Source organism: Patella vulgata, chromosome 4 (assembly GCF_932274485.2).
Source record: "Patella vulgata chromosome 4, xgPatVulg1.2, whole genome shotgun sequence".
NCBI lineage: Eukaryota > Metazoa > Mollusca > Gastropoda > Patellidae > Patella > Patella vulgata.
In genome coordinates, this window is record NC_065882.2 from 71,230,495 (window position 1) to 71,243,680 (window position 13,186).

Here is a 13,186-nt window from a genome sequence, read left to right on the forward strand (position 1 = left end):
CTCTCTTTTTCATTCTTTGATGCAAATACACCCAGACATGACTTTAAATAAGGCACCTGTCACAGACACTATCAGGCACAAATTCAGACTTTGTCACTGTCTCTCTGGTGTCAGTCATTTTGTGTAAACTTGTCCTGTTATTGTTTGTGAACCCACTTTTACAAAATAAATGAGTACAACATAATTGTTTCCTTTAATTATATGTACCTTTGTTTTTGTGTCGTTTTGTTCAGTTTGTCAAGTTTATATGTGTAATATTTTTACATGGTTCAATTTTATTCTTTATATGTATTTATGTGATAATTGCTCTGTGAAACCAAATACATGATTTTATCCTCCTGTAGTTGTTTTGTTTAAACTGAAAGTCTTTTTGTGTTTGTATTCTGACATGTAGATGTTTTTATTCAGTTGTTGATTCATTTTTGTTATATTATATTTATTACAACAGATATTAATTTATTTCAGTTTGTTTTGTTAATTAGTGATTTGTTGGTTCTTTTTGTTCACTTTTTTTTCAGCACTTCAATAGAATAATTCCCTGGAAAGGGGTTCACCTTCCATGCATTTGTTTCTTATTTTTCAGCACAAACGGCTATTGAAATTTAACTATTTCCTACTAATTACTTACTAACAAATTATTTTACTTAACTAATTAATTGTTCAAATTTGCTTTCTACCAATTATTTGATAACAAAATATTTCACTTAACTAATTAATTGTTAAATTTTATAAATTTCGAAAATTTTTCAATGAACATAAAATAAATTGAATATTTAATCTAATATGATGATAATTTCAAAGAAGTTATGCTTAACCATAATGTCAAATCATAGGATGAGAAGATAGCATTGTTCTTGATGTGGTAAAAATATCTTCTGTCGGTATTGATTAGCTGTTGTTCCTTATTCAGACATGAAATGAGGATTAAATTTTTAACTTAATTGCTTTATTGCTACATGTACAGCATTGTCAATGAAATTCTATTCTGCAATCTTTCCAAAAAAAAAAAAAAAAAGGCTTAGAGAATGACATGTACTGTACTAGATCTATTAAAAACTTAACATAGGTCCAGTTCCCTGGCATTCTGTGTGCTAATTCAAATGACAATATAGTCTAAATTCATCAGCACAGAGTCACAATATGTTTGAAAACACATGTACCAGCACAAATTTATTAAATAATATACCTGATGTGACATTAATTTTTCAGAAACAGACACAAAACAGATATCATGATTTACCACCTAAACCTGGTACACCAGGGGGATTCTTAAATAAACTTGGATCACATGAAAAACAGCGACAGAAATTACAAGAAGAAAGACAGAAAGAATATAATCGTATGCAGGCAGAGGTAAGAACAAAATGAAGATGTTTGATAAATTTGAATTCATTCACCATTTAATTTCAATGATCTTGAAATTTTAGCAGTGGATATATAAACTGAACTGTATGGGAGGTCAGGAATCAAGATGTCCTGAACTCAATGACCTAGACAATTCTGTTTTGTTCTCAAGAGTACAGTGCAATAGGTGACTCCCATAAATCTGCACACCTACAAAACTTTAAACTTAACAGACCATTTCATTGGCTAATCTCCCACATCAAACAAAACACGATTTATTTAAAGATACATTATTTAGATACAAGATTTAGATAAAGAGCTTGCCATACTTGCTATAATAGTTCGAAAATAGATAGGGGGGGTTGGATGGCTGAATGGTTAGCGTGCGCGCGCTGTATCATAAAGTCTGTCATTGAGTCAACTGGCATGGTTTCGAATCTCCGGTTGTACGTGGCAAGGAGTAGGGTCGCCTGTCCAATCTCGTGGGTTTTCTCCGGGTCCTCCGGTTTCCTCCCACTCCTAAAGACCCCTACGCGCAAGCGAATTATCGAAATAAAATTAAACCATATGTTAGTCCCGAAATGACCTAGTTTGTGTCGAGTGGACGTTAAACCCCATTTCTCTCTCTCTCTCTCTGCTTCTTTAACCTGAGACTGTATGTATAATACGTCCAATAGCTTGTTTTACCCGTGACTGTGTGATTTGGATTGTTGTTGGTAGCTTCAAGGACCTTTTTATCTGGAATTGGTGAATATTTGGTGAAAATTTGAATTCTTCGAAAATAGTTTAAAATACGACACATCAAAAATATTCAAACTTTTATCTTGGTAGAAACATTTGACGTGGATTCATTTAATAATAAATTTGACATGGCTTGAAATTGATTTTGTTTATTTGTACATATTTCTAGAGAATCAAACAATACACCAAATGTTTTAAAAACATGACAAACAAGCAACACTACAACATTTCTTTCACCATCCAACAAGTTATTGTATGACAGATGTCTAGAAAACAATACATTTCTAACCAATAATAAAACAGTTGTTTTGCACATGTAGCATTAATTCAGCCATTTTGTAAAATTTCCTATTGATTGAATCAGTGAATATTTTATTTAAACCTCAAAATAAACTTACAAAAAAGATATAGAATAGATTGTGAGAAACCTTTTCCAAATCTTCAATTTATCATGTGCCCAGCTGTATTGATTTTCTCGCATGTTTTTATGTTTTATTCTTTACATAAATAAATATAGAGTTTAATCGGGGTAATTTATCCAATCACCCCGTAGAATCAAACACTGGTTAATGTATCAAAGTAGAAGCAGTTTGATGAACTATCGGCAATTATTCCACTTCTAATGATCGCAATATTTGATGATAAGCCTACTTACTTACTTGTACTTATGTGTTAAACATCTTATACTTAGAACGAAATCTGCATATTATATAAACATGGTTAAAGTCATCTAAGCCTATTGGTCCGTCGTAATTAAAAAAAATATTGTTTTTAGAAATGATTTGAAGTCGGTAATACATTACAAGCTTCACATACACCGTACAATAGGAGTGACATTAACCAATACGTTTTCTTTAAAGAGAAGACTTCCCACGTTATTTGTCCTAACGTTTAATAATAATAATAGATAATGTAAAATAAATAATAATTTTAAAATTTCATTTGAATTACTCTATTGCGAGCGAAGATATTAGCCTTTGAAGATTTGACAAGACGTGTGCAATAATTTCAACGATCGTACTGGTTGTTTGAAGCTAAGTCTCGCTCCTCCATTTTTAGCTTAAATCAAAATATGGCTGAACTGTTCTAATCTATAATATCGAAGAAATACGTTGCCATTGAGAGTTGATTACGGCCTGGATAAGTTAATTAATGTCTAATTAATAATTTAGAAAACATTTCAGGCATAATGAAAGACCTGCAATAGGCAAATTTAGCTCTTGCATAATGTATGTTTACGGAATTTTTCTAGGTCCTACTTTTACTCTACTGCCAAGATAACTATAGTTAATGATATGGGATCTACATAACCCTAAGAAGACCAGCAAAAGTTGTTATAATGTATTCTTTTGCTCTTTAAATAATTTTAGCATCTCTGTTGTTTTCATTTTCAGAAATTAGGTCTACATGATTTTGACGATCACAGAATGTTGGTAAGTTTACTTTTTGTTAATATTTGTTAGATTCATTTATAAATAGAATGAACAAATAATGCCAGCAACATAGATATATTTATTGTCAGGATATAAATATTAGCATTTATGTATTTGAATGGAACAGTTGAAGGAAAAGAAGATGCTACACTTCATTGAAAATTTAGCAGTTCATCTTACCTTAAAATTTGATCAACCGCCAGTAGATCAAGTTTTATTTTTTTGACAAATACATCAGTAAACATTGATACATTATTAAGATTGACAATCAGGCTGATGTGAATCAAGTTTATATACTTGTAGTAAGCTTACTAATAGAATTAAATTATCAATATATACCGTATATGTAATACGACATTGAAGTGTAGATATTTTTTTAATTTCTCTCCTAATTTTTTTACAAATAATGTCTAATAACTTTTAAGTTTTCCTAATAATTTTTTCCTAATAATTTTTAAGTTTTCCTAATAATTTACAAGTTTATAAAATTGATAAACTTTTAAAATTGAGCTTCATTAACAAGAATATTTTCTAACTTGATATAATATAGAGAATATATGTCTAATATTAAAATGTTCAGTTGAGATTGCACTTAAAATTTAAATCTGCTACAGAAAACAAAAGATGAAGAAATATTTGCAACATTACCAGGACTAAATTATCATGGTAGTGCCACGGTGAGTTATGTTTCATGGTCTACAAAAAAAACCCCAAAACAGTAAGATGTATCCATAAAAAAAAACTTCTGGTGATCGAAAATTAGACTTGTGATTTAAAAATATAATGTGCATTACAGATAAAAGTGCTTCCAAAGATACTCCAATCACATATAATTTGTTATTTTGCCATGGCTACTGTTACATGGTTACTCAACATGTAATTGTTTTATTTAATTTTTAGCCAAGATATAAACATAAATCAAATAATTTTAGTTATAAACTACCTTATTCTAACTTTATTTTGCTTTTAGTCAGTTTATTTTATTTAATATTGAGTGCTTTTTATTTATTTACTTTTCTACATTAACACACTGTTTTAATAGCAAAGAGCAAAAGCTAGAGAGAGAAATGAGGAATATAATGACTTTAAGCAGGTGTTTGATACACCTAGGATGGGTGTAAGTACATCAGCAGTAAAAAAGACACTTCTTATTTCAGAGTTATCTCCTTTTATTATCTTGGAAATGCAGAGCTTCTTGGATAAATATAAATATATTTATCGTGGTTTCTACTCTAGGAACTATTTGTTAAATATAAAGCCTATAATAATGCCTAGTGAAACAGACATCAAATTAGCCAGTTTGAATTTTATTCCATTTTGGAATGTTTTTACTGAAGCTTTTCTCCAATTTACTGATTATGAGCGACAACAATAATGTTATCGATCAACCTCTGCATTTACCAAAAGGTTTAGAGAGCAGTAGTAAGAAGTGTCTAGTTACTTAGTATGGTGTAAGTATTCCTGGATTAGTTTGTTATTGTGCCAGCTAGCTTGACTACCATATACCTGTTATACCAATATATTATAAACCATGAATACCAATTAAATTGATTTATATTACATGTAGACTGAATAATAAAATGTGTATGGACACTTTAGTTGTAGCTCACGTTATAGGATGAATCACTTATATAGAATAATAGGTAGGGGTACTTCGAGATGTGTATTTCATCTTTTTATTTTGGTACCCTGGGTACATGTACCTTACTGTAGCAGTACACAAGGTTTGACAGATGGCCCTAGTGATGTCATGTACAGGTGTTGAATTGATGTGTTGACAACATCCCTAAGATCTGCAGCGCACGTCTTTAGACCATTTAGAATAATATATAAATGTGATAGAATTGAATTTAGAATCCACAACTTACGCCATAGTCTTGGTGCTGTTTATAAAGTGACTTTGTTTTTAGCATATATATAACATGAAGATAGGTTTGCAGGGGGTAATATACAGATTAACCCTTTCAATGCTAGACGTAAATCCACTGCCTGTGCTAGACCCTTTTTTGAGGAAAAAAGGGAGGTTGGAACTGAATGCCAAGCAGTACTTATGGAAGCTTTTATGAAAAATCTTTTTGTCTGTTGGGATGGGCATGAGGTTGGGCTAAGAGGAAAAAATAGAATTTTGGAAATTTGCATAATAATGTAGTCACGTGACATCATGGCGGCCATTTTGGATTTCTTATTTCTCACTAAAGCTAACACGAAAACAAATTTTTCTCCATGAAATACTTAAAAGATATTGTTTTTTTCACTGGATTTTGATAAAGATATATAAAATGAACAAAAATATCAATAGCAGCCATGAGCAATGCCGCCACGAACACGTGCATCACGTCTCCCGCTGCCATGACCACGTGCGGATTGCAATACCTTGTTTTTACTTTCACTTTCATCCCCAAGTCCCATATCATTATCAATATAGTCAGTCAATAGATCTACACGTTCGGGACTCAGGAATTGCCTACGTCTTTTACGATCCAGCAGGCCAGCATTATTATCAACATCAGAATTATTGTCAGAATCTACTGCAGACACAGGGCTATCGTGTTCACATTGGGCTTGTTCATCATGCACGGGACACATAGCTAGCCATGGGCATAACGACGCGCAACAAATCACACACTTCATAATACCAATCACTGTCCTGACTACTATCATTATCAAGTAACTGGAAACGAATTATGTGTATCACCCGCCTCGAAATTGTCCACGTGTTGGTCAGCAAGGCGTCATTCACGACTTCGTCGAGAGTGCATCGTCGACGTTGTCACTATGCACTCCGCCATTTTACGGTTTGCCGCTTTGAAACACGTGGAAATATGTTCTAGTGTATAGAAAATACAATAGATGGCACTTGCAGTTACGGTACTAATTTTAGCGAGGGCTTTACTGAGTACACGGTAATACCGGGTACGCGCATTTTACCGACATTTTATAATACCCGGTACTACCGGGTATACGCAGTGAAAGGGTTAATATACAGACTACATCTGTTTCATAAATCAGATATTTACTAAGTTCAAATCAAAGGACATCGAACTCAAAGGACAGTAACCAGACTGACACTTTTCGAGGCTATGCCCCACTTAAATATCTAAATGTGTAGATTACCATAACTGAATGTCTACCCTTTGGTTGTTTCTATATATATTAATATATATTACCTGTTATATATATTTATCCATTTTATTAATCATGTAGTTATTGTAAATATTAGTAAATATATAAGTAAATTACTAACCAATGTAAATTGGCTATTGCACACTTAGTACAGGTATAAATTTCTATGTATCAAAATTTTAAAGGGCAAGAAACTAGATGGTTAAAAAATACCTCAGAAGTAACATTTTTTGGTATTTAATAGTGAAGACTAATATGCACGCTTGAGTACACAAATACTATATAGAAATTTGAATGGCTTGTATGGAACGACTTTGAAATTATCGTTACTTTTATCTGCGTCGCATTAAGATGACATCACGGAATATAAACTAATGTACCTGTAAGCTTCAAAAAGCCACAGCTTACGTTAGAAGTTACTGATTTGATTACATCTTGAGCGTTTTGCTGGTTATATTTCACTGCCATACATGATGTATGATTTATTTTTTTAAAAGACTCATTTTGGTTCAGTTTGCAGTGTGTCTGTTTGGTAAGAATTAAAAATTTGATTGTGTACACTGTACAGTCTGAAACACTATTTCACTTCTTGTTCCTTTAAAATTTTAATCATAATTGTAAGTGCCTGTTGTTTTTTTTAGAGCAAGAGTAAAACTAGCAATTAATTCAAGTAAGAAATTAATGTGTTAAATGCAACATCGCCAGTCAAAACAATGCAACATCGCCAGTCAAAGCAATACATTCAAATCAATATCATCTGATTATCGGTAATCAGATTTTGGCTGATCATTTTCATTGATAACATCATTGATTTCATTATCTACTACTTGGTTTCAAACTTACATGTTGGATTAAAGAAGTGAATCTTTTAAAAAAGAGTGCGATATGGCAGTTCATTGATTTCCTTACATCCCACTTCTACGTCGTTGTCAGTGGCAACCTTTGATAAAATTTTCCTGTTTATTTCCAATACAGGTATAAAAGTATCCGTGTATCAGAAATGAACAGTACGCTTTCCAGAAAGAGTACTGTTCATATGCGACAAACGAACACTTTTATACAAGCATTGAAAATAAGCAGGATGAAAACTAACGCCTAGAAAGTCATAAATTTTATTACAAATCAATTTCAACGGACGAACCATCCGCCGATGCACACTTCACCAGGATTGACCCACGTTGGAAAGTGTCCTTTACACTACGTTTAATATAATTGCAGTCCTCTACACCAGGGACAAGTTGTTTTGACAATGTGGTTGGCTCTTTGTTCACCGACTTCGTCAAAACAATTATTGTTTTATGCTCAGGGTAACGCAGCATGACGCACGTGTAAATACTACTCAGGTCGTTTCTCCACTGCGAAATCATTCTACCACGAAATGTAACATGAGGCACAGAAAGGGATAAATGAAAGAGCAGAAAGTATTTGTCATATTTCGCTTGACACGACTCGATAATAAATACTATTTTTCACATTTCGCTTCACAATACTCGATAGAAATGTGATGTGAGTGAGTTATTGGCACCTTTCCTCGGTGTATCGGTGAAGATAAGGACATTTTTGGTCGGGGCCCGCCTTGGCTCCGCCTCGGCTGAGCCCCTCGACCAAAACTGTCCTGATCTTCACCGATACACCGCGGAAAGTGTGCTAATAACTACTACATACACATTTATACTGACACAATTCTGTTTGCATTAATTTCTTATACATTAATTTCTTGTCTTACAGTATTGTCATTTATTAGCAAACATTAAAGAATTCAATTAGCCTATATTGTTTATATACAGTAAAAGTGCTTTAATCGACACTAACATTTATACTTGTTTTGACAAGTACATGTGTATTTCTTTCCAACAAAATGGTATTTTGTGTATTGTTAGCAGATTTTACTGTTGTAGGCTGCCTACATGTTATATTACAATATATATATATTACCAGTACTCATAGCTTTTAGATGTAGTAATATTTATCATTAACATAACCAATAAATATTATATCTTAAGTTTCAATACACTCCAGATTCATTAGTTCTTAAACATTATTGAAGAATAACCAGTATTAGATGTAATTATTTCGACTTGTAATATCATTAGTCCAAATTTAAATCATTGAAGTCCAGATGATATAAAAGAAACTTAAGAATGGGGTTTGATATTAGTGTTGCTATACATAAAATAGTAGCGACATACTACTGTTCATAACAATTACAGATTTTGGTGTGCTGCAGATTTTTAGATGAAGCAAAGGGATGCAGCTAGGAATACACACATCTCCCAATTGCTTAAATTCGACTATTTTATATGCCTTAGGTAGTGCATCAGATCATATAATTAGTACTGTTAAATTTGTAATTGAAATGGGCTATTTTTCGTAGAGAGGTGAAGAACCACCAGGTGCACCTAGGAAAGGATGGGGAACACCAACATATGAAGAAATGTTAGAAAAGAAAAGAAATGAAGAACAGAGATACAGGTAAAACAACTATACTTGCTTATTTAGGTATATATTTTACTTAGGCCTTGCTAGGCCTTGCAATTTTAAATTTGTCTTTTATGCAATATAATATTGTACAAAAAAATAATATTTTTTCCTTCCTATTTTTTTTTTTTTAACCAGACGATTAAATGATCCAGACTATTCTCGTCCTGGATTAAAAGCCTATAACAGTGAAGGGGCACTCCACAGACTTGAGGTAAGAAAATTTGGTAATTTTAATAGTTTAATCATGATAAATAGGCATTATTGTTGTACACTGTCTGCATTTATGATCAGATATGTTGTTTATATATTAGTAATATGAAAGAGCCTATTACAATTTTGCAATCTATTGGTCTTTGTTAAAACAACAAAAGTTATCTTTCTATCTGTTGTAAATGTGTGCAGTATTGAGATTAAAAGAAATGAAATGAAATGAAATGAAATGGGGTTTAATGTCCTACTGTTCTGCTCCTATGCTGGGCTAATGAAGACGGGCATATGCCATACAGTGTGCTATGAGGGAAATTTTGCCCGGGCAGCGGCACTATCGCCTACTCTTATATCGACTAGACAGCTGTCCTTGTCAGGCCCTCCGTCCTGCATAGTATTGAGATTAAGAAGAAACAGAACCTTATTGAGATTAGGGGGGTTGGATGGCTGAATGGTTAGCACGTGCGCGCTTTATCATAAAGCCTGTCATTGAGTCAACTGGCGTGGTTTTGAATCCCTGGTTGTACGTGACAAGGAGTAGGGTCACCTGTCCAACCTCGTGGGTTTTCTCCGGGTCCTCCGGTTTCCTCCCACTGCTAAAGACCCCTACGCGCAAGCGAATTATTGAAATAAAATTAAACCATATGTTAGTCCCGAAATGACCTAGTTTGTGTCGAGTGGATGTTAAACCCCATTTCTCTCTCTCTCTCTTATTGAGATTAAGAAGAAACAGAACCTTATTGAATTTAAGAATTTTTATTAATTACTTCTAGAGTTATGGCTTTTGGCCCTTGTTCACTTTGCATAAACTTCTGTATGCCTGAGCCACAAAATGTTACATAAAAAATATTTTATGTGCATGTATTTTATTCTTTAAAATAAAGGATTGACATTAATGTTTTGAATAGCCATATAATTTAAATGAATATCTCAATTTACTACTCTGCCGCAGTGTGTTGTGTTTTCTTAATGAGTGTTTTCTAGTTAATCCTTGGTTTGCTAGAATATTTATAGAGGTTATTTGGTTCTTTTCACAGTGTTACTCATTAATTTAGATATGTGTGATGTAAACTGTTCTTGTATGTTGATGAACTTTCCCCAAAGTGTATTTTGGTTTAGTTTGTAATGTGTGACTTCTGAGTGATTCTTCTTTCAGACATATTTTTATACACTCACATTTTATGTCCGTCCATAATTTCTTGTGACATATTACCATTCAGGATTCACATATTGTGGAATTGACCTTTCCACTTAGGTTCAAATTCATGAAATCCTGTGAACATGATATATAGGTCACAGTTCTAGGTGTTGTTGTTCATTATGTCCGTCCATAATTTCTTGTGACATATTACCATTCAGGATTCACATATTGTTATTGTAGAATTGACCTTTCACATGAAATCCTGTGAACATGATATATAGGTCACAGTTCTAGGTGTTGTTGTTCATTAGGGTATGAGGAATAAACTGTATTGATCAACAAAATTGATGGATCGTAAATTCCAAACATGTTTTGTGGAGTCACATTTTGACTTTTAAAGCAATACAAGGCCAAAGTTCGTAATGAAATGCTTTAAGACTCCGTGGGATTATTCATTTTCACTTTTAAAGCAATACAAGGCCAAAGTTCATAATGAAATGGTTTAAGACTCTTTCCATTGTTCATAGCCGCCATAGGTTTTTTTTTATTGATGATGATTTAAGTTATAGTGCAGTTAATTTTGCTGCTGGTAGGTGTATTACAGAACATGACAAGTTTCTATCTATGTTCTGAACTGCATTCTTACAATTTGACTGATTTATTGCCTTGGTGACATTTGACAAGAAACTCTGTAAAATGATACAACCATCACAGGAATAATTTCTTTAAAATTTAGCCTGCCTTATCTGTTTACTCGTAGCTTTACTTTCTGCTATCTAAATCTAATGCTGGATCTAAACTTTGTATTAATTAATCAGCCAAAGCAAGCTATTTTGAAAGATTTGAATGTATTTTGGATTGAAAATATGTAATTTTGAACCGTTTTATTCTTTTACTTTTCATTTTAGATTGTGAATTGTAAAATTGCTTGCTTTGGTACCATTATCTAATAAGCATTATATATGTAATCTTATATTTTGTAGTATTATTATCTGCTAAGCTTATCAATATCTTAACTGTGTGGGATTACAGAAATACTTGCTATTGTCTAAGTCAAGATGAATTGTTTAGACTATGCAGGATTTTTCAGTTGATTAATTTAGATATCATAACATACATCCTAAATATATGATCAACCTCCTGCAAGATATTAAACCTTGACTTACACAATAATGAAGGTAATCATCAGGAACTACTATAGTTTATTATTATTTCTTTGATCCTATACAATCTTAGTGTGTAGAGTTTTAATTATTTCTTTTACTAACCACATAAAACAGGATGAGAAGAGATTAAAAGACATAGAGAAAGATATATCAACAAAGTAAGTAATTGTTCTTCTGGTATTTTAATTAGGATTTATTGAACATTCAGTATAAAGCAAATTAGTACCGAAACGATGGTTGTTATATGAACAGAAATCTCTACAGTTTTATTATGTTTAACAGCAACATCTTTGTTTGTGATTAGTATAGTATTGCCAAAATAGTTCTTGATTTTGATATATTTAATTAACTGGTTATACTAACAGGGACAGTATACCACCTATTGATCTAGACAACAATGAATTAACTACAGAACATAAAATACTGGTAAATCTAGCACCATAAATTTCTCTTCGTGTAAATGTATCAGTGATCGGCACCATCCTCAGTCTTCTACAATCACTTTCTCAATGTTTTCCCCTTGAGTATGTAATCAAATTGAAATAATCATGATAGACTGGTAGTAATGTGGGAATTCCACAATGCAAAACACAATGCAAAACGAAGAGTACCTTTAGTAAGCTTAATCTTTAGCAAAAAAAACCTTTATTAATTTAATTAAAACAACATAAGTGCAGTTTTTTGGTTAAAATTAATTAGCATCTTTTTGTCAGATGTTAGTTTTCTCTTTCTGTAATTTTTCATCTGTATACATTTATATAGATGTTTAATATTTGTAACTTTTCTACTTTATCGCTGATGTAGATTTTGTATTATCCTTAGAAATGGTATTTTTTATTGCAAACTGCTGAATACTTTGACTTCATTTTTGATTTTACCGGTAATACCTTGACAGAATAAATAGCATATGCTTTTGATATTAGAAATAAATTTAAAAATTCTTTTTCATTTCTACCGATAAAAATACCACTTCTTTGGATCTTGAACTAATCTGATTTTATTAGTATTCGCATGGAATACTTATTTTACTATTTGAATGTTCAAGTCAAATTCAAATTTTATTAAAATATTTGATTCAGTTAACATGAGAATTTTTTTACCCTTTTTTCAAATCTATTTGTTTTCTGTTTCAATTTGTTTACTTCATAACAGACAAAAAATCAAAATTAGATCAGATTCCATTAGTCTCAATTGACATTGAATAATGAATACTAAAATAGGTTTTGAAAACCTTTTTCTTAGTAGCTGTAGCCCTTATAGATACAATTCTAAAATTGATTGGGGTTACACAGACTGTGAAACATTAATTTCAGATCAGTTCTATTAATAAATGTCAATAAATGTATGTGTAATTTTCTTTGTGATGACTTCTGCTTGCACTCACTCAGGAAATCTGTTTTACAAAACGGAATACTGGATGATCCTGACTGGCTTCGATCAAGTCACGAAGCAGAGCACGATCGAACCTATTCACGCCTGGTAAATATTTCTTCACGCTTTCTATGTGTGGTGTAACTTAAGGTGTTGTTTATTGGTTTTCATAGTTTTTC

General features: G+C 32.1%; 1 protein-coding gene across 5 annotated transcripts in view; it reads left to right on the forward strand.

Annotated features, from left to right (window-relative positions):
- Positions 1-13,186, forward strand: part of LOC126818460 (centrosome and spindle pole-associated protein 1) — a 64,003-nt gene that overhangs the window by 26,276 nt on the left and 24,541 nt on the right. For 4 of the 5 annotated variants that reach the window (XM_056100351.1, XM_056100352.1, XM_056100353.1 and 1 more), the window contains exons 18-25: positions 1,210-1,353; positions 3,480-3,518; positions 4,133-4,195; positions 4,561-4,635; positions 9,016-9,113; positions 9,258-9,333; positions 11,751-11,794; positions 13,025-13,115. In XM_056100351.1, coding sequence (XP_055956326.1) covers positions 1,210-1,353; positions 3,480-3,518; positions 4,133-4,195; positions 4,561-4,635; positions 9,016-9,113; positions 9,258-9,333; positions 11,751-11,794; positions 13,025-13,115 — 630 coding nt within the window. Of the gene's footprint in view, positions 1-1,209; positions 1,354-3,479; positions 3,519-4,132; positions 4,196-4,560; positions 4,636-9,015; positions 9,114-9,257; positions 9,334-11,750; positions 11,795-13,024; positions 13,116-13,186 lie in introns of those variants that run through there. The other variant, XR_007679242.2, reaches the window with a different exon arrangement.